This window comes from Diadema antillarum, unplaced genomic scaffold (assembly GCF_040938485.1).
Source record: "Diadema antillarum isolate AM-2024a unplaced genomic scaffold, OU_Dant_1.0 seq00000940_RagTag, whole genome shotgun sequence".
NCBI lineage: Eukaryota > Metazoa > Echinodermata > Echinoidea > Diadematoida > Diadematidae > Diadema > Diadema antillarum.
The window spans coordinates 47506-69780 of NW_027271790.1; the positions used below are offsets into that span (position 1 = coordinate 47506).

General features: G+C 37.5%; 1 protein-coding gene across 1 annotated transcript; it reads left to right on the forward strand.

Annotated features, from left to right (window-relative positions):
* The first annotated feature begins 4329 nt into the window (after positions 1 to 4329).
* Positions 4330 to 19919, forward strand: LOC139741611 (acyl-coenzyme A thioesterase 1-like). Its single transcript, XM_071652191.1, has 8 exons — positions 4330 to 4654; positions 7074 to 7352; positions 10053 to 10231; positions 10915 to 11123; positions 13121 to 13184; positions 17986 to 18066; positions 18621 to 18774; positions 19783 to 19919. The coding sequence occupies exons 1-8, from the start codon at positions 4330 to 4332 to the stop codon at positions 19917 to 19919; spliced, it is 1428 nt and encodes a 475-aa protein (XP_071508292.1).
* Positions 19920 to 22275: the final 2356 nt, after the last annotated feature.

The window sequence follows — 22275 nt, forward strand, 5'->3', positions numbered from 1 at the left end:
TGGCTGCACAGAATGGAAAATCATGTGATTCTGGTGTCAAAGCAAATGACTTTCAAAAGTGCCTCAATAACTGTGTCTGGGTGACTAAATGTCCCCATTTAGATGATTTGGTTGTAGAGTTTAAATAAACAATATTAGCCGTGTACTAGAAAATTTATCGGAAATTGACTTAGTTAATGTCTTCTAGGCTCATTCCCTGCATGTGTTTTTGAAGTCACAACACTTTTATAGGGCTGTACATAGGGGAAAATTGGTTCTAAATTCTTCCAGAAACAATGAATTTTGCATTTCTTGCCATATGAACATGATAATGAATTCTATGGCTACCGTTTGTGTAGGAAGCTCAAAGCATTCAATTGCACAGTTTATGTATATCCGCTGGAAATAATTACAATGTACCATATCATATTCCCCTGTGATGAGTAGAGGCACAAATTAGGTTGTAAAGGTTTACGAGGTTTGTTCTCTGGATGTGTTGTATCAAGACTCTACGAGAGCAAAGCGGGAGATTGTCCAGGTTGAAGTCATTCACGCCCAACTTCTGGAAGGCATGGACTGTGTCATTGCACATTCTGCATGATTCAAGGCTTAGATAATTCTTCATCCATCTGCTCTTTGAGATATCCTCAAATTTTCAACTTCAGCCTGCGCCATGAAAGGCATGACCAAGTAGACCTTTGTTTTTCGCAACAATTTGCAGAACATAATCTCTCAACAATGTCAATTGTACTTTATCATCTCCTTTTCTAGTGATGGAGCAGACGACATGCGATGCAGTATCGAAAGTAAAGCAAAGATCCACTAGGGGAGTGAAAATGTCAGTGTCTATACGTAATAATCATCAATATTTCTCTGAAATTCCCTGTTGCTCTTGAAGTAGCATCTAATACATGCACTGGAATGAGGAGATCTGCTTCCTTGTTGTGACGGGTGACAGCTCCCATGGTATCTTTGATGAACCCTTTGTTTCCTTTTTTCCCCGTTCTGTGTCAGATGGAATTGACTGATCAGTATTTCAACTTTCAGGCTGATTATTTGGCTCAGTTTTGTGGGTTTCTAAGGCATGGGTATGAAAAATGAACCCTTGTTGGTGGGAATGAGGAGAAGGCCATAAGATTGTGAGATGAAGAGTGATTGTGGAATTACTTAGAGCAGTAGAACTTATAACTTCCGATAATTGTATCGTCCAGTAATGACTGGATAATGACAGGTGTATCAGACTGTTGTCCCATAGAAGTGTTAAAAGAAGGTAGTGGTCCTCGTAAGCTTAATGACTTCTGATCAAATCTTACATGGTGTATTTCAATTGCAAGAGCTGAATGTCTGGCCTTTCTCATATTATCCCAGACAGATTTTTTTAAAATACTTTCAGATACAAATTCTTAGTACAGAATATGAAAACCTCCCCTTTCATCTCTTTCTAGAATATCCTTGAATGTTTCCGATACCTGATTGCCAAACACCACATTCATCAGTTTTAATGCAGCGACAATTTTTGAGATTACCCTCATTTATTGTGATGGTGTTCTAAATTGGTGAGGAATTCTGATGCATCCAAAGTGCCACAGAACTGAGCTATCATTGCTCCTTTGTAGTTTTAGAATCATTGGCGGTACAGCAGTAAGCATCTTGGAAGTCTTGATAATTTAGGATGACCCACACAAGGGCAATCAGGAAAAACCTACTCATTGGCATTCCTTATTCATTCTGTATTATTCCAGAAATACATCCGGCAATTATGAGCTCCCTGATGAGTTGTTTCATTTTGTGGTCAACAAACAAGCTTGTTAATGGGATGCCTGGTAGGATGACCATGGTATTTCTTGACATTGGGAGACTTTTCCTTGTTTGTCTTCATTCTCTCGAGGCAGCATCAAGTTTTTGAAGATCACCTTTAATCCTATTAATGCTTGCTTTTTTACAAATATTTGATAACTGGGATTAAATATAACTATCAACGAGGATCCACGACACCAAATGATGTTTTGCCTGAGAGGCAAAAACAAATCACGTGTACGCGAACCACATACCCGCTTGGCTATTATGAGACGTGAGATGTAACGCTTTACACGCTTGTCCACACTTATGGGAAGCAGTATGGGACCCCTCCTCCCCCCCCCCCCCCCCCATGCAGATTTTGCCCCACAGGATGGCCTGATGACGTCATTGGAACCCGTTCTTACAGTCTTAATTTATGGCGGCCATTTTGAATTAAGGGATGGCTGTCGTTCTGCGTGACCTGAAAATGAATTCTGTCTACATAACTACAGTAAGACAATTTTTGGCAAATTCATCTATGGCGCTAACCACAGTAGGACCTATCATAATGTTTTTCTATGGCCACCATCTTGAATTTCAAGATGGTGGCCTATCTAATGATCCACAATAGAAAACAGCTGTACTGGAACGTTGGACACCACAAGCATGTGCATTACTGAAAATTTGATGCTCCTACAATAACTGCAACATGAGATATGGGTAAAAACGCTATATGGCGGCCATTTTGAATTTCAAGATGGAAGCCTATAAACTGTATCAAAATAATCCACAATATCAGAAAATGATATATCAGAGTGTCTGACATCACAACCATGCTTTAGGCAGCAAATTTGAAGCTTCTACAATGCTCACTGTATGAGATATGGTTCAAAATACTGTTTGCTATGGCGGCCATTTTGAAATTCAAGATGGCAGCCTACAAATTGTATCAAAACAGTAAACAATATCAGAAAAAGATATACCAGAGTGTCCGACATCACAACCAAGCATTTTGCACCAAATGTGAAGCTTCTACATTGCCCACTTAATGAAATATGGCTAGAAATACAGTTTGCTATGGCGGCCATTTCGAAATTCAAAATTGCGGCTGAAGACGTGGTCGGAAAAAATGGAACCAAAGTTTGTTGGATTCAGCACCCCCAAATTGACAAAGTTAGCCAAAAAAATCAATGTTGGCACAAAAATCTCACGGGATTACATAGTAGCCTCTACTATAATCAATATTGTGTCCCCATGCATGGTACAATGTATTTCCGTTTAAAGGAACGACTCAATGCAAACGCATCATTGTGTAGATTCATACTTGCCAAACGAACTATATCTAAAAACATGCCATTATCATATCACATTCAATTCAATTCAATTCAAATGATTTTATTGCCATATAAAGTAATACAAAGTAATACACATTACATGGGTAGGCCTACATAACATCAAGAGGAACTTTCAATCCCGTAATTTCCAACAAAACATCATAAGTTTATGGTAATAAAACGATTACTTGTATTCGCCAACAAAAACCGTCTAAATCAATATTCTGCCCGTGACATCTTTTTTCTTTTAAATCAGTCATCACAAAGCGCTATTGGAATACATTGTTCCCTAGACTGAGCATAACTTGCGTGTTTCCACCTTTATACTATAGGGGAACATGGGGCAGGATGGGCCACATTTCACTAAATGTGCTTTATTTCAAATACTACGTCACAAACTTCCACATGAAATAGGATTTACAAAGATTGTGTAAGGCGACACTATCACACGTGATTATTATCATAATTGCCTACTTTTATTTTACGTAATAGCCATCTCAAAATAGCCAAATCTGTCCCATCCTGCCCCACATACGACGGACAAAAAAAAAAGAATCTATCCGGCGCATAATTCGCAGAAGAGAAACAATAAACCACGTGGGAAACGTCAGCTTAAGTACATATCATAACACACCCACTTTTACGATGTGACCTTGGTTGTGTATACATTGTGTGTGTGTCTGTGTGTGTGTGTGTGTGTGTGTGTGTGTGTGTGCGTGAGTGCGTGCTTCAGCCAACTAACAAGAGAGAAACATGAGTGAGGAGCCATGATAATTTATTTCAGACTAATGGTCACGTGGTAGTCTAGGACCAATTAATCAAAAGTAGTCATCTCTTGGAACCCAGTCTCTCGTAAAAAAAAAAAAAAAATCAAAATACAAAGAAACATAATCAAACAACCCAATTCTTCAACGAAATCCTTGAAAATGAAATGAATAAAACAGAATGAAATGAAATGAAATGAAAAGAAATGGAGACGAACGAATTCGAAATACTTGAACCCCAGTTTTCGACGAGCCGTGGGCTTTTCATTATACACTGTGAAAACTGCTACAAAACAACGATCATCTCGTACAAACAAGCCTTTGCTTTCAATTGTGCCAAGGTGATTCAGTTTAGCGATGCCGTATCTGCGTTAACGTTCATGAGGTCCCCACTCTCCCTAGTCTACACAGGTTAACATAGGATCACCATGCTGCGTTCTTTCGTGCATTCTCAAATTAAAAGACAAGGCCTTATGTCTATGGTACTCAGCTATGGCTGCGGCAGTGACAGTCGTCGTAACGGCGTGGTTTGGCCGTCTGTCACTTTGGCGAGGAATTCTGTCGGATCTGCCTTCCATCGTGTGCGCGGACATTCAACTAGGCCAATGCCAGTCGCTTCTCCAGCATTAGTGGTCCATCCTCAATCTTGCCTAGCTGATGGTGACATCGATATCCAGGTTTCTGGTCTGCATTCTGGCCAAGAGGTCACTCTTCGCGCCACCGCCTGGACGGACTGCGGCCGGTATAGCTTCCACTCTCACGCCACGTACAGGGCAAACCATTCCGGCAATATTTCGCGTAATGTACATTTCTATTTTCTTTTTTCTCTATTCGTCTTTACGTTAACAAATGGGTGTAAAGTCCTTTCATGCAACTACTGTTTTTTCTTTGCTAGAAAACATATCTTATGTTTATACACATATTATATGTCAAGGTATACATGTATACAGGGTTTTACGTTACCAGTGGCCCGGTGGTTAGTAAATGAAAATAGCAATAAAAGTTGATGTGCGGTCATCAAATTCATTATATATATATATATATATATATATATATATATATATATACTCATCAACGTACCATAGGTTACAAAAATAAGTTAAAGAGCGCTCCAGCAAAGCGAATAATTAAAGCGAATATAATAATGAAAGCGAATATTATGATTTCATGTTCTCATCTTAATAATCAATTTACTCTTACTTTGTATTATTTTCTATAGATGGATTCACACTGTCATCCTATTACTCATTTGTATGATACAATCAATTTCACACTTGTATGTTCAAATCTATTTAGATTTCAGTGAGACACTGAACTGTGACTTTTGTAATTGATTATTTCATCTGTTTCTTAACAGGAATTATTATATCGACTTCTTCCTACCGATGAATATCGCATTCTAAGTCATTTGATTGTTTGAGCGCTCTTTAACCTATTTTTGTAACTTATGTTGATGATTATTTATATATATATATATATATATATATATATATATATAAGTATTGGAACAAGTTCACGCGGTTGACTGCAGGTTCATCCATATTTATTGCTACTTGGAATTTCATGCAACCTCCATGAGGCGCAATCATCAGGCAATTGCCTGATGATTGCGCCTCATGGAGGTTGCATGAAATTCCGAGTAGCAATAAATGCGGATGAACCTGCAGTCAACCGCGTGAACTTGTTCCAATACTTCTGTCTAAAGCTCTTCCTTTGAGGATATCGAGCACTCTTCATAGAAGGATAGAATCGCCATGTATATATATGTATATATAACTTGCGCAGTCTTGATGTGTTACGAGTAAGTGTACCTCATGTATATTATGACATTTTTCTTGCGTCTTTCTTCTCTCCTTATTCCCTCCTTTCCTACTTTTTGCTCTCTCGTCTCTCCTCTGTATATAATGCGTACAAGCACTTGACAGATTGTATCACTTCATTGCCATTATGACGTTTCTATTATCGTTCATAATTATTGTCTCCTTTGTGCAGCGCGTGCCATCTCAGTGTGACGTCTTCTCTGTTATAACGCACAGTATGGCACTCATATATTCACGCAACTCAGCATGCGTTTATTGTTATTATTTGTTATCCTTTGTTTTGGTTACACTGAGACTACGCGCGCTGGTGGGATATTGACATATCACTGTGAAATTCCATTGGCACCTTCATTGTATCATGTTAACTTCATTGCCTTTATGACGTTTCTATTATTCCTATTATTGTCCCATGATCTTTTTGTGCAGCGCGCGCAATCCTAGTGTGACGTCTTATCTATTATGACGTGTAGTATGACACTCATAAGCGCACAACATGCGTTTGTTGTTATTATCTATTATTTTTTTGTTTTGGTTACACTTATTGCGCGCGCTAGCAGGGTAGTAACACCTCACTCTTAATAATCATTGTGAATATTCGCACTGTCATCCCTGAAGAAGAGGAAGGTTCCTCGAAAATTCGGATTATTCATTAAATCAAGATTGGCTATCAATGCATTCCCTGCATTCCTCTGTTGTGACTTTGTTATTGCTATATATATATATATATATATATATATATATATATATATATATATGTATGTGTGTGTGTGAGTGTATGTATATATATATGTTTATATATATATATATATGTATTTTATATATATATATATATATATATATATATATATATATATATTTATATCGTTTGAATAGAGAAGCTGAAATTTAAAAGGAAATTCTATCATCTTATATCCTTTCATTTCGGGTCACTTAAATGTCAGAGTCAAAGATCTAGACCCATCGGATACCAGAAAGAGAGAGAGAGAGAAAAAAAAAATTAATGTCGAGTTCAGATTCATTTATACACACACATTTCACGTGTGTGTGTGTGTGTGTGTGTGTGTGTCTTTGTGTGTGTCTTTGTCTGTGTGTCTTTGTGTGGAGAGAGAGAGAAGGGGGAGAGAAGGAATGAGTGATGACTATCTGCAAGACGCTGAACTGCATACAGGGTAAAATAATGGCAGTTACTTGTAGCCTAATGGAAAGGAGAACTTTCTCATTTTCAAAGCTGTAAACGACTGCTTCTGATCGTACGAGTGGCATACAAAGGAAAATGTGTTAATCATACCTACAATCGAAATTATAATTAGAAGTTGAAATATTACATGAACGAATGTGGCAAAGAGAAGTCGATATTTTACTGATGCCTATCAGTGTAATAATTTCTATCTGTGCAGTTAAAGAGGACGTGTCCCTAGGAGGAAGCTACGAGGGATTGGAACCAGCGGGTTTGCTCTGGAGTCTGAGACCGTCACCCGAGGCGGCTGACTGCCATCCTCGATTTGCTAAAGTTGACACCACCAAACCGTTCGTCTACCATCTTGACCTCCTCGATGGCAGAGGAGGGGATGGATTCGACCACACCCTGCCGACCCTGGCGTCGACATCATTCGAGAGATGGTATCTCGCTGATTACGTCGAGAGAACTCCGGCAAAGATGGGGAGGGCTGAGAGGGGTGTGGTACATTCCCAAAATAGGAAGTAAGTGCAGAGCTATATAAGGGGATAATCAAGTAGCTGTACCTACTAAGTGGGGAGGGCTGAAGGGGTGTGGTACATTCCCAAAATAGGAAGTAAGTGTCTGAGCTATAAGGGGAGTGCCAAGTATCTGTATCTACCAGATGGGGAGGACTGAAGGGGTGTGGTACATGCCCAAAATAGGAAGAAAGTGTCTGAACTGTGTTACAAGTGGAGTACCAAATGAGTTTACCCACTTCTTGGTTAAACGTCATTGGTGGTGATTTAAATCTTGCAATAACCATACATTCATGACGTCTTTTTATCTTATTTCCTAATTCTTGAATACCCAAGTTGCATTATTTGATTTATGTAATATGTCTATAATGTCTTTATGTGTTTTAGTTCATGTGTATGATGAAAATAGAAATCTTCCAAATCAAATCAAAAGCTAACAGCAGTTACTAGTAAATATTGAGAGTTTATTTCATTTTTCCACCGTGACGCCAACTACGAAAACATGAACCCCCCCCCCCAGAACACTGAAAAGCGTTGAAACTTAAATTTGATAAAGACATTGATTAATCTCCAACAGAAAGACCTTTTGAGATCTTTGCAGAGTACCAACGTGTGGTAGCAATCAAAACAAAAGAAACGTACGGTCTTTATTTCCCTTATACTTCGGTATCCAATATCGTAAGAATACAACAAATTTTGTGTCGGAATTTCGGAGATTTTGCATGGGTGAGCGCAGCTCTCTTGTTTTGAAGGGGGTTAGAATTTACGGTTGACTGCCATAGCAGTACGAAGTGTTCAATTGTTGTCTCTTGTTAAAGGGGAAGGCTAGTAACTGATCAGTGGGAATCAGTGGAAATGCTGGGAGATGATTGTTCCAATCCTTATGGGATTCATTCAAGAGTTCATTGTATATCTATTGTTGTGTGAAAATGATTTGCTTCAGAATGGTCTCATATTCAAGTAATGTGCAGTTTAATGCTTCCAGGTTAGCGTCCCTGGTCAGTGACGGGGCATTAATCTGCACATTACTTGAATATGAGACCGTTCTGAAGCAAGTCATTTTCACACAACAATAGATATACAATGAACTCTTCAATGAATCCCATAAGGATTGGAACAATCATCTCTCAGCATTTCCACTGATTTCCACTGATCAGTTACTAGCCTTCCCCTTTAAAATTCTTTCTTCCAATGCTCGAATTCACCTATATTTCACCTACAGTATTTTGAGCACAGCTTTCTGGGAAAACCTTTGTACGTTACTTGAGTGGGTGACTGGCGGGGTTTTGATACCATTTAAGTGGCTTTCGTGTCAATACAGAATTGTAAACAAATGACATGATTAAAGAGGACAAGCCCGTGCCATTTTCTGACGGCTATATTTTTAACTTCAGACAACAATAGATGTAACTTCATCTTAACAATCTCGTGCCATTTTCAAATTTCTGACGTTTTTTTTTTATAACTTCAGACAACAGTAGATATAGAACTTTATCTTGGAATTGGATATACATGATCAACCATGTCGACCGTACAGCTGCTGATCAAATCTTGAATATACGCCATGTTTAATCGTTGGAACATCACAGACATGCTCAATTTGCCGTCTGTATCTTCGATTTGTTGACACCACGGTGACACTAAATGCCCGATGTGCCTTTTGAAAGAAGAATGTTTGAACATTATCGCCATCATACCTTTACACAAGTGATTGACATAAAACAATTATATACCGATCTTAACATTTCAGCTCTTCACGATTGCACTTGTATAAGGGACTTGACGTTTAGTGATTTCCTTCAAATTTTGACAGCTCCAGAATGACTCAACCAACCTTATGGTGTATAGTTGTTCTAATCTGATTTTTTTTTCAATTGCCAGTCGAGTTACAACGTTCATTTTTGTCATTTTTTTACTTACTGACAAATGCATCTAGATATCATCAGAAATTTAAAAAAAGAAGCTTTCTCAGTCTTATTTATGAAAAATGGGTCCTATTTGGAGAGGACAGCTTCTTCGATTTCAGTACCGTTCTTCTAGAGTGCAGGATTGCCAAAGCCATTTATACACCTAGGTCGAGAGGGGCATGTGGGTTAAAACATACAGCTTCGTTTAGTATGGTTCCCGTAATTTCACTTGAATACATCAAAGTACAAACAAATATTACATAGAAGATAAATATTATTTGAATGGGATCAACAAAAAGAACTCAAATCTGCGGCACGGCTTAAAGAGCAAAGCATAGTAAAGCGTCATTAAGCATTTGGCATTACTCGAGATAGGCAGGGCCGACGGAGTGTTTTCACAAGGAAGGGGGGGGGGGGCACTTCTTGGTTTCATGAGCTAACAAGCAAAAAAAAATGGTCCTCAGCTCATCTCTCCTCTTCCACTTCCGAGTTTCTTCGACTGGCACAAAACAAACAAACAAATAAACAAAAAATGGTCTTCAGCGGAAAAAACATAAGGAAAGTGTGGGGGCAAAGTGATGGCACCTTATGTATTCTTTTGTATGGTGCACAAAAAGTGGGGGGGCGAGCCCCCACCCCCCGTTCCGCCGACCATGCTAGGGACCTGCTGTTCAAAGGAAAGAGTCTTTATCGACTTTACCATATTGTACCCACTTTACCTCTTCGCATTACCATCCAACATGCTTTGCGCTCGTTTGTTTCCCTGTATTCTAGAGACACAAAAACCTCTCCCAGTCGTCCTGGACATACGGGGACTGGTGTATCCGCTGCCGGATTACCGAGCAGCCCTGCTCGCTTCGCACGGATTCGCAGTCTTTGCCTTTGATTACTTGAAGGCATACAAGAGCGTAGCGAGTGACGGTCCCTTCTACATCGAACTTGCAGCGTTTGAGGCAAGATAACCCCTCTGGAATACAGTACTGTGCACTCCCATTTTAGCGAACACTGTTATCACGAAATTCTCATTACAACGAAGTAACAATTTAGGTCCAAAAATTATTGTCTATAACATCTTTGTATAATTTCTTGCTCGGCTTTCTTGATATAACGGGATTTTGATGCACGGCACTCCCGTTATAACGAAACTCTTATTATGAAGGGGTAAGAATTCAGATCCCAAAATTATTTCCTATAATTACTGTATATCTTTCTGTAATTTGTTTTTTTTTTTTTTTCGGGTAGGCTGCTAACGAAATATCCATATAACGAAACAAGACTTTCATTCCTGAAGACTTCGTTAGAACGAGAATCGCCTGTATTTATACACTATGTGGAGCGATCAAAAGCTGTAGTGGCACGCAATAATGTCATCCGCTGCTCAAAAGTTTATTGATATGAGAACACTTTCCCCAAAGTAAACCTACATTTGTACTGTTATTCAGGGATGTGATGTTTTCTAGCAATTGTATTTATCATGCTTATTTTCAGTAAATAATCCCGCTTAGCATTAATTCCTCTTCCTTTTCATTATACACTTTTCATATCAACACGAGCATTTTGCATCTGTTTCAAAGGAATCGGTAATGAATGCAAACGGGATGAAAGGTGATCACATTCTTTTCCCCTCTACAAACAGGATATTTGGGAATATATTGAGTCGCACCATGCCCTCGACTCAAAGCGAGTGGGGATATCATGTTCGTGCGTTGGAGCGGCAATGGTTCTCCAAGCGGCTACTCGGCTTGACCTACCGATTAACTGCATCGAAATTGCCGGATTTGTAGACTACTTTCCGATCAACGTTGGGATGGTACTGAGCGACGGAACAAGAATTCCACCGTACAGGTAGGCCTTACTCACCAGGCCGAGGTCATTTATCACTTTACCACTTGTAATCGTGTTTAGTCCCCCTCAAGGGGAAAGACTGACGGCAGTATACCAATCATCTATTGTCAGGTCGTGGATGTCAAAATATTGGAACCTTGAGCTCTTTGGAGTGATGGGTCACTTGTATCATTTGTGACCCTGCATCACAAAACCAACAAAAAGTCGCCAGAAATGGATTTTTGGTTAAGGGAATATTCTGAAAGAGCAGGCTTTGAGCATTAAAATTCTATGTAACTCAATTCAAAAAGGACTCTCCTGACATATCTAGATATAACCGAAAAGAAATCACACAGTCTGGAAAAGTGTGCTGACAGTGGTTGTTGACTGAGAAAAGAGGCTCCGAAGTACAGGGTCTATTCGAGCGCTTCGAGCCGTGCCAACTGTGCAATAAATAGGACCCTAGAAAAAGATGTTCACGACCATGGCAACATCATCAATAAAGGGATTATTAGATTAAGCTGAAATTGACCATGCTTTACAGGGGCGGATCTAGCTTTTTTCCAAGGAGGGGTCTCAGGGGCTAAGCTGGGTATTGCGAGGGAGCGTAGCGACCGAGCTCGAGCGAGCAAAGCGAGCGAGGGGGGGGGGGGTGTGTGAGGGTGTGTAGGGAGATTTTTCATTTTTAAGGTTGCCAGCTTGCGATTTTAAGCATACTGCATGCTCTTTTTTGCCCAATTAATTATTTTCTTTTTTTGCCGAAATAATTGGGGGGGGGGGGGGGGGGTGGTGCTGCACTCGGAACACTTCTGGTTTCTTTTTTTTGGGGGGGGGGCGGGCAAAATCTCGACGGGGGCACATTCATGTGACTGTGTGAGATCCTCGGTGAGGGAGAGAAGCGACCGAGCGGGGGAAGTTGTGGGAGGGGAATACCCCTTCCCATGGTAAAGACTTTTTGTAAAAACAGAGTATAAGAGTCGCGTTTATAGAGCATTTTAATCAAATTTCTAGGGAATTAAACATAGAAACAAAAATCGCTGCGAACTACTATGATCATAACTTATGCAAACTATTTATTTTACTACTCTCTAAAAAAATCGAGTGAAAATTTTCACTCTAAAAAGAGTGAATACAAAAAAGAGTGAATTTCGAGTGAAATTGGAGTGAATTTTGAGTGAAAATGTTCATTTTCACTCATTTTGGAGTGACGTCAGGGATCACTCCAAAATCTTCGACAGAGCGAGCGAGCCACTCTCACTTTGCTATTCGTCTGAAATGTATTCTGTAAAAGCTAAAACGTAATCGCATTGCTCGAGCAATAAAATTTATTCTTATATTACTAGAAAGCATAAAAGAAAAGGAAAAATATAGGGTTTACTAAAGTTATGTTCCACGGGGCACACTCGAGGACGCGAGGCTACCATCTTGATATACACTTAATTTACTCATAAGTAAATATTAGTGTATAGATATAATAATGTATATTGTTAGTGTATTATAATTTTCGCCCGGTTAGGGGCAAAAATTGTGCATTTTCAGTTATGAAATTGACAATTTTTAAACAAGAAAGGTGCCTTTATGTTCGTTTTGGTCTTAAAATAATCAATTATTTGATGTTTGTTCAATAATGTGTGTTCTTTTTTTTACTTGGCAGCCGAAGGAGGGGGTTTAAGCCCCTGAACCCCCCCCCCCCCTAGATCCGCCCCTGCCTTATCAACACACTCTATCCATGACTTAAACCGACTTTCAAAGCAGTAGCATCATCTTTTCAAAAGTTATTACCGTTGAAAGTAAAGAGTGTTTAAAGCATTTTCGAAAAATGAAAAGGCAGGTAAGAACCAAATTAATGAGTAATTTTATCTTAAATCTTATACTGTATATCATCAATGTTTATTAAAGCAAATGACCATTTAATTTACACTATCTTCCAATAGCTTTAGGCGACAGTAAGTCCTTGAATGTTTAGAAAGCAATTTTAACTGGTACTTTTTTTCTCACTCCATTTTCTTCCAACTAAGGTGTGCCCAAGGAACGACAGTTGATGGGCAGGGAAGGTTATGGCTCGCAATGAAGAGTGAACACGTAGGCTTGCGAGAGACTGACATTCAAGTTCCTCCGGTATTACTCCGCGGCAGTTATTTCACTTGTCGATTTCGATTTATTCAACACTTTCAGTAAAAACAGAGGAAAAATACAAAAAAATTGACAACACCATACTATAACAGAGAAAAGAATGATCACAATAAGCATCGGTATAACATTACGAATACAGTGTATATGGGTGAGAATTTTGAACCATGTATAATTGCCAATTTTCGCACCTTATGACATTCTTTCCCTTAGGACACGCCAGGATGATCTAAGAAACCAGATTTTTTCTTGTCATCTCAAAAACTGGTAAATTTCCTTTCAGGAAATGTATGGTTTGTTGACTTTTACCTGATATTTTTCATTTGACGAGGACTAAAAGCGTAAAAATACGGTAAAAACGCTATTTTCACAATAATTTTTGTTTTTCAAACTAATGATGTTCCTTTTTTATGGTACGTGGCATCTAATTTCTGACCATGTTCTGGATCTGACATATCATGGGTATGTATCACAAAATTATAAGAACTTTATGAGCACGTATGAAATTACAGAGAACAATTGAAGTATCAAAGCCCTAAACAGACGAACGTCCGTGATGCTCTCAATTCTATCGCTGCTGCAAATTCTACTTCGTTGTCCCAATTGTAATGTATATGAAAATTTGATGTTCCACCTAATAAACATTTCCTGCAAAAATTGTACGTCTGCTGGCTGTACATGAGACTTTACATTCTTTTATACAAAATTATACTCAGGTTTCGTCACGGACGTGGTTCCGTTATTTTCTAATAAAGATCGTAGCCCATTAAACGTTATTGGCGATATTGTTCTGAGTCGTAATCAACTATTACAAGATCTAGCCACAAGATAATATGTTTGTTTTGAGTTTCTGTCCATCCTTTGTCGAATAGGAACCGAAATTACATTTTTAGACGAACCTCCGAGAAAGAAAGAACGTCCGTGATGATTAAAACGTTTTCGAGTAAGACACCGTCTTGCTTTGATGGTGAAGGTACATTTTACCTTTGGCTCTCTAGCCGAGGACCTGCATGTCATTTTGGGAGCGAACTGAGGTTTGTCCGCAGTTTTTTGACCATGCAATTCACCGAAAACCAAGCAGATAATTAATTTTTTCTCTGAAAATTCACGTTCTGTTCCCCCTCTGAGCAATACATATGTTGTAAGGATGTCAAAATTCTTATAATTTGCATTGACAATACCTTTTCAAAATTTTGAAAGAGTGAGGAAGGCTAGGTACTCTCTGCCGATTAGTTATCCGTCCTGGAAAATGACCCTAGTTGTAGAACGAACGTCCGTGACAATTCCAGCGAACGTCCGTGACGTAAGCAACCCCACCGATAGGTATAACTTGTCCCGAAAGTGTCCTGTATTCTTTAAAACTTTTGGCACCAGTAGCGACACGGAAAGTTTTAAAAAGTAAATAATGAGTTTACAGCAGTAGTCTCGGAACTTTTAAGGCGTTATGTGATCATGATGAACAAGCAATTGAAAATTTACTTAAAATTTTACGATTATTTTCCCTCTATTTATACAAAAAAACAGCTTTACACTGAAAACAAAGTTATAGGAAAATGGAATTTTGCGTAAAATGTAATTTTGGTGCATTCAAATTTCTTTCTAATGAGGTTCTGGAGACAATTTGTACTGTTACAGGTTCTGAAAGTTTCGTTCATGGACGTTCTGTCCGAGAAAGGAAATTTCTGATAATTACAAATATATCACTGCATATTAAGTTAATGTTACTTGAAAATATTACCAAATCACCGAGTCTCTTATACCCAAAAGTGAATAACATTCAGCTCTTAATTTACCTGTAATAACAAACGGAAAACGTTTTGGTCACGGATGTTCGTTGGTAGAATAAGTCAATGGATTACATAGAAGGAGACAGAAGAACAGTGCCACTTTTTAGTGACAGATGCGCCAAGTGTTTATCCTTTGAGTATGGTAGCTGCCGTCTCAAACAGAACACATCCAGTTTTGGTCTCCATAACGGACGTTCGCTGTAATTGTCATGATATTAAATGCCTTAATTCATTCTTATTTTTCTTTTCACGACGATTTTCTCTCATTCCCTGAGTAGCCTTAACATGCTGCGACCAAGCAGAAAACAAAAACAAACCAAAACAAACCAAAACAAATCCGAAAACTGCTACGCAATCACATTCAGGATAATGACGGATGAAGTATGTAATGGGCATGTGTTGAAGAAGAAACGGAAAAGTTTCAAAAGGACGTGGAAGCAGTTGAATGAAAATGAGAAGAAACAAAGAAGAAATCGGGCTCCAACAAATAGAGAAAAGAATTGCCAGTGCATTCCCGTTATACTAAATTCCTGTGGAGATTTTTTTTTCGTTTCTTTGCTTATTTTTTTATTCATCGAAATGCGATCACAAGCGAACAAAAATAATGCAGTACACAATTACTATCTGGTGAAAACACGCAAATCCTCCGCTTATCATGACATAGTGTTTTTTTATACTAATCAATGAAAAGCAATGTTAATCTTTAATCATTTCCAAGATTTTTTTTTTTTTCATTTTACATTTAAGAGACAGAGAGATCGTCAATTTGTTAGTGCTTTTGAGCTTACTTTGAAAACACATACTAAAAAAGCAGTGATTAAGAATAGGTTAAAGGTTGCACTTTGATACGTTCGCTCTTCCAAAGATTCGTTAATCCGAATGTCCAAAGGTTTGCTTTTCCGAAAATTGAAAAAAAAAAATTGATAGGTAATTCAGAAGGTTTCTTATCAAAAATGTTCTTATTCAGAAACTTTGTTAGTCCGAAAATTAGATATTAAGGTTCATCACTCTTCGGTCCGTTCTTGTAAAAGTGGAATTGGCCTGACATTCACTTAGGTGAAAACGGTTATCATGAGGTTTTGAAATTTGGAGGATTTGGTTGTTAACTTGTTTCTCCACATTGGGATAAGCGAACCTGATTGTTCATGTTCCAATTAATAAACCTTTCGATTAACCTTCGGAGATTCCTATCATTTACCGAATAAAAAAAGCTTCATGATTATACGAACTCTATCAATTTTCGGATTGACAAACTGTATGAATAACGAGCCTCCAAAACGACGTGTTACAAATTGTTTGTTATAACAAACCGTATTGTATAATATCGAAGTCACAAACATCCATCCAAGTTACATGGACTTATTGTGTCTTGTTATGACGAAACTTCGCAGTATCGAACCTAATATCATTTCTAACTAATATAATAACACAAATTCTCCTCGGTAACAGTGTGTAACACAAGAAGCAAACGAAGAGGGATTTCTTCCTAACGTATTCGTTTGTCCTCCCAAGCTAAACTTTGTATTTCTATAACGGAGCACATTTCTTTTGTTTTTCTTTGTTAATTCTATGTCATAATTAGCTGTAACCATGTTCGTTAAAAGCGAATTTTGCATTGTAGACTTTAGATAACAAATTTAGGACCTGAATCTTTACTTCGTGATAACGAAATTTTGATAAATATATTCGTTCTCAAGGATGGACTACGTCACTGAGATTACACGAACGATTCTACTTTCATTTATGAGAGATGGAAAAAAATCTTTGATTCCTCTGCATGAGAAGATAAACAAGCTTTTATAATTCAGAATTAGTAATATCTATTCAGGATTTTGCGGAGGAGTTTGTTCTTGACATGAAATTGCTTTTGGTTTTGAGTAGAAAGGGTTTCAAACTCAAGAGAGCTGCATTGTTCAATATCTTGTTTGTTCCGAACGTCCGTGAGCTATATACGAACCTCCGTGATGAAAACAATGCTATGTTTGTTGAGTTATAGAGACTGCCTAGATCAGATACATGATAGAAGGGTATGTTTTTATTTGGGAGTGAGGATTAAAGTATGGGATAGTGAAATAAGAGGTCAAAATGTTGAGTTTCTGTAAAATGCGCGTAAAGTGGAGAAAGTGTTTAGCGGAAGAGCAATATTTCAATTGAAATGACGAATTCGGTTAAATCATCAGTTGTCTACTATTACGTACAGGTTAAGAGTACAAGCTTGATATTCTGCCAACATGTCCACCTGTCCCTTAAGATATTTCGTTACGATTTTGAACTGAATCAGATCGTTGCAAACTATGTTAAATGATATTCAAATGTAAGTGCAGTACTATTCCCCACGGACGTTCGCTGCTCTGGACATGGTTAACTTCCTCGGTGAATAAAAACTTGTTCCTCTAGGAAAATCCTAGTATAATTGGGTTCATATTAAAGCTTGAATTATACTCTTTCAGGTAAGATAAATGATTTGAAGAATTTCCAACTTTTTAAAATTTGCCTTGTTTTGGCTCAATTGTACATCGTTCAAAATTCTGACCCATATACAATACATTTGAAAGTGTTCAGAGACAGACAGTAAGGTTATGCCTTACATAAAAGCCTTGTCCCCATACTATTTCATTAAAAAATAGCAAGATATTGTAGAATTAAAACATTTCTTTGTGAATTAAAACACACATTATGTGCGCGCGTAAACACACACACACACACACAGACATATTTCATAAGAGAACAGTTTGTCATACAATTTCAGCATACTAATTTAAAATAATAGTCATGCAATCTTAATTTTCTTTTAAACATTTCTGTCTCCGGAAACACGATGATTCTTTTTTTTAATCCTTTGTTTTTATACTATGTAAACAATGCATATGAAGACAGGCACATTACCATCAGCCGGAAAATTACACCTTGAAAATACCTGGATGTCATTATTCTTCTTCCTATTGTCATTTGTCGGAACATCACAGATAGAGAACCTGAAGTGTCCAATGCTGATGTTTGCCTTAGGAGCGGAAGATGCCCTTGGATTCAAGTGGCGCGCTGATGCTGTAAGTACCCGGATGTTTTGTAGCACTACCTAATCTTGCTGGTTTTTATCATGTAGTAACTGAACAGACTTATCAGACTTATCGCTTACTAGACTTATCAGAAACAGAGGGAGAAAAGAAAACCGAGAACTTCGCAATTTGCTCTTAAGACTTATTTTCAGTCATCTAGTTAAATACAATATTGTTATTGTAATCCCAGCTACATAGACATGCATACTGTAATATCGTTAATTTCTTTTTATATCGTTGTTTATGCAAGTCAAACGACTCTGTTTCAAATATACTTTGTATGTTTCCCATGTTCACGATTATTCAATCTATGTATATATTGATTTGCAGAAAATAAAGTATCTACCAAACTACTTGATTAGACGTACAAAGTGTACATTGTTCAATTCTTAATCTATCTTATGTGGAGAACATTATTGTTTTGTTGATTGTAAGAGTAGTTAAATAACCTATGATTAGAATACTAGAAATCGAACTGTCTTTGTTGTATTCGATGTTAATAATGCTTTACATAAGAAAGAAATCTCCAAATTTTCTGTCTCAAGATAAAAGCACGTCTTGACAAGGTAGGAAAACAGCACCTGGTCTCATACGAATATCTCCCTGCAACAACTCATTTTCTCGACGCCCCTTACCTGCCCAACTGCGATACTGTTCGTCTCGTCACCTATGGCCTTCGGGCGGACGGGCAGCGGGAAGGTGGGTAACACGTCAACGGCTGTATCAACTAGACGCGTCTGTGGGATAAGTTTGTTTTGCGGTCAGGTAGCCAAAATGTTACAGGAAACCAAAACCCCGATGTACAGGTGGATTGAGCGAAAGCAGCATTATTAGTACAAGTGATCAATGAAAGAATGGGGATAAGCAGACAATTGATTTGAAGTTTTGAATTTTTAGAGTTTCGGTGTCATTATCCCTAGATAAAGGAGACTTCTACACTTCATGAAATCATTTTGGACCATAGTTTCAAGAAATTATAATGAAAAATTAGCCATTTGAACTATACTGGCATAATGGAATAACACTTTGCACGGTACTTAACACTTTCAGAAAGTAGGGGTCAGCATCAGGTCGTTGGAATGTGTACTGTTATGCAAATATTAATTTCGTGAAATTCTCCTTCAATTTTCGTTCTAATTATTGTTGTCCGTACGACGCCATGAACTGCATGTAGTAATCTTCCTGTCCAGCACTTAGGGCTCCGAACCTTTAAAATTCTTTTTTTTCCGCTTTTCCTTAATCTTTCACTGACACGTTCTATCCAATATTTCTTTTTGGTGTTTTATTATTATTCATTCGGCAATTCAACATACAATACAAGTGGACATAGAATAAAAACAGAAAATCGTATTACATGACAATGCGGTGATTCCAGGTGCATATGCCGCTGGACAGGTTGCCAGGGGATGAAAAGGCAAACTTAGTCACCGAGGCTCGAGGCTTTCCTCCCCGATTTGTTTGTTCTTGTTGTTTTTTGTCTTTATTTTAGCGTTGGTTTCCTTTCATGTTAATAGTAGTAAAAGTTGTCTTTCAATGAATTTACGAGTTGACGCATCTTTATCTTTTTACTGACTTATGGAGAATATTGTGATAACATTAGAAAATGTCAAAAAAAACCTTATAATAATCCTTCAAGAGTCATAACGAGACACAAAGTCAACTTCAAACCCATAACGGTCGTCCTCCTATTTTCTCTTTTTTTTTCAGATTACCTCATGTCACTTGGAGACGTTGCAGGCAACAGTCAGTTTGCTCGGGACCAGGAGTATGCCTGGCGGAGGAAGCTCGGCTTTCTTCATGATCACTTAGGCGCCGATCTGTACCGCAGGGATTGGTTGTCGTAGCTGTAATCTAGTCATGTCGTAAACGCTCGATGCGATTATGTTAAGTCGTCGAACTTTTTCCCCACAGCTCTCACAGTTGATGTAAAACTGAATCCAACCCGACCAAGAATCTTATGTTACAGCAAGGAGAATATGATAAAGAATATGATAGAGTATAATTTCATATTATAATGAAAATAAACAATATTATACACTGTAATTATATATTATAAGATATTGTATACATTATTTACGATATATGTATGCATGTATATAATCTAATATACATATATGTGCATATGCATAATAGTTGTATGCATTAACACACGTTGATATATTGTGTATATGTTAATAATTTGTATGTATGACTCATATATTGCTCTATTTTGTACAAGTAAACCAACAGTATCTGTTGGCAACTTTCTGCTAAGTTGACAGAAAGAGAAGTAATAACTTATCACCTAAAAAAAGATATGACACAAAATTTCAAGTTATATATTAAAAGGCTATCATTGGTTTACATGATTGTATGTGATTGCTTATTCTTCATTTTATGCAATGTTTTGAATGTCATAATCGAATAGTCGATTTACGCTAAAACACTTGGTATGCTTTTTTATCACAAAGAGACGTAAGAAAAGTGCAGATGTATGTCAACCAGGGATTCATAACAAAGTCAGTGACACATTTTTGAAGAAGAAAACAATTATCGAATTCAAAACTACTGTTGGATTATCAAAAGGCGGAGAGCAGAGATTGGGATTATTCCTATACCATGTGTTTGCTGTATTCCGGTCCACTGTATCTGCTAGTAATAAAGTATTCCTTGCCCTCGTTATAATTTGTCCAAAGTATTTACAAAAATGTGACATCTTTGACTCTTTCCAACGAAAGACCTTGATAGTTTTCTCGCATCGGTCTCAAAAATTCATGAAAAATATCGTCATGACAAGGTTTTAACAAAAACAGCAATACAATTTATTATCCCCGACGGGCATTTTTTTTTTTAATGGGAAACGAACTGTTGCACATGCCGTTCTATGCCCTGCTATTTTATCCATAATATGGTAGCAGTCATGGACAGCCAAGGTCATATCGCTCGCTGAAATAAATCAATCACAAGTACAGTTTCACAAACTTTACCACAAACGAGGGCAATTTGAAGACCTTGGAGTGGTTTGTTTGTAATAGTTTGTTTATTTATATATTTATTTCTTAACCATAAAACTACGGGAGAACAATAATACGATACAATTGGAATAAAACGCTGAAGAGCAACGGATGGCTTTCCCCGCCCGCCATCTCGGAATTATCATTCATAGTTGCGCTGGTTTTCCCAGGTTCCAGCTCCAAATGATTAATTAATTATACTTGGAACTCAGCAAGATGAAACCATCTCAGTGACTGATAACAGTAGGTCACTTTCAATGACTCTGATTTATTCCAAGTGTATATCCCTTACGGCGTACCATATGAGTTTCAGTTTATTGACAACTATGGACGCTTCCTCTCTCTCTGTTATGTTCATGACCTTTTTTAAGGACTTTATATATGCCCTTTCAATAAATGATAAATAGTAATTAATTCAATGACTCTGATTTATTCCACGTGTATATCCCTTACGGCGTACCATATGAGTTTCTGTAAATTGACAACTATGGACGCTTCCTCTCTCTCTGTTATGTTAATGACCTTTTTTAAGGACTTTTATGCCCTTTCAATAAATGATAAATAGTAATTGATATTTAACAACATTTTACAACATAAATTTCATTAAATGCAGAAAGAAAGAAATGTGGGAACAGAAATTAGGTAGAACTCTAGAACTCTAGATAAACTGTATATGAATAAAACTAAGTTGATCTTGTGTAATAAGACAACAGATATCGATAAAAATAAAAACAGCTTTAGAAAGTGCAGATGGCCACCATGTTATTAGTATTGCTTGAAAGAATAGCCGGTCTTATTAAGTTTGATACCCTATGACGTGGGCTGTACATATATGCTGCTTGAGGATTTAAATTGTAGTAAGGTGCTATGTGATGCGAGTTCCTGCATGTGCTAGTGAGAAAGCTGTAGAATAATCTCCCCTTGAATAGTAGGCATTCTCTATCAACAATCTCTTTAAAAAAAGCTCTTAAAACAATGTAAAACTCATTTATTTTAAACATAATCTCCAGGTTTTTATAGGACCTGGTGTGTATGTATGTACAACAATACAATCATATTGTTTGTGTTATACATGTATTACCCATGTAGACGTATTGTATGAATGCAGATGTCCTAATGACAGATTGACACCTGGTGAAAATGACTCCATTATTATTCTAAATCGTATTCATTTATAGATGTTCAATTTCTGTAATTCTGTTAGCGC

Excerpts from the sequence above, each read along its gene's own strand:
- LOC139741611 (XM_071652191.1), top strand. The coding sequence starts at position 4,330 with ATGTCTATGGTACTCAGCTATGGCTGCGGCAGTGACAGTCGTCGTAAC. Across the intron at positions 7,353-10,052 it reads GATGGGGAGGGCTGAGAGGG|AGACACAAAAACCTCTCCCA; the intron begins GTGTGGTACATT and ends CCTGTATTCTAG. Across the intron at positions 11,124-13,120 it reads ACAAGAATTCCACCGTACAG|GTGTGCCCAAGGAACGACAG; the intron begins GTAGGCCTTACT and ends CTTCCAACTAAG.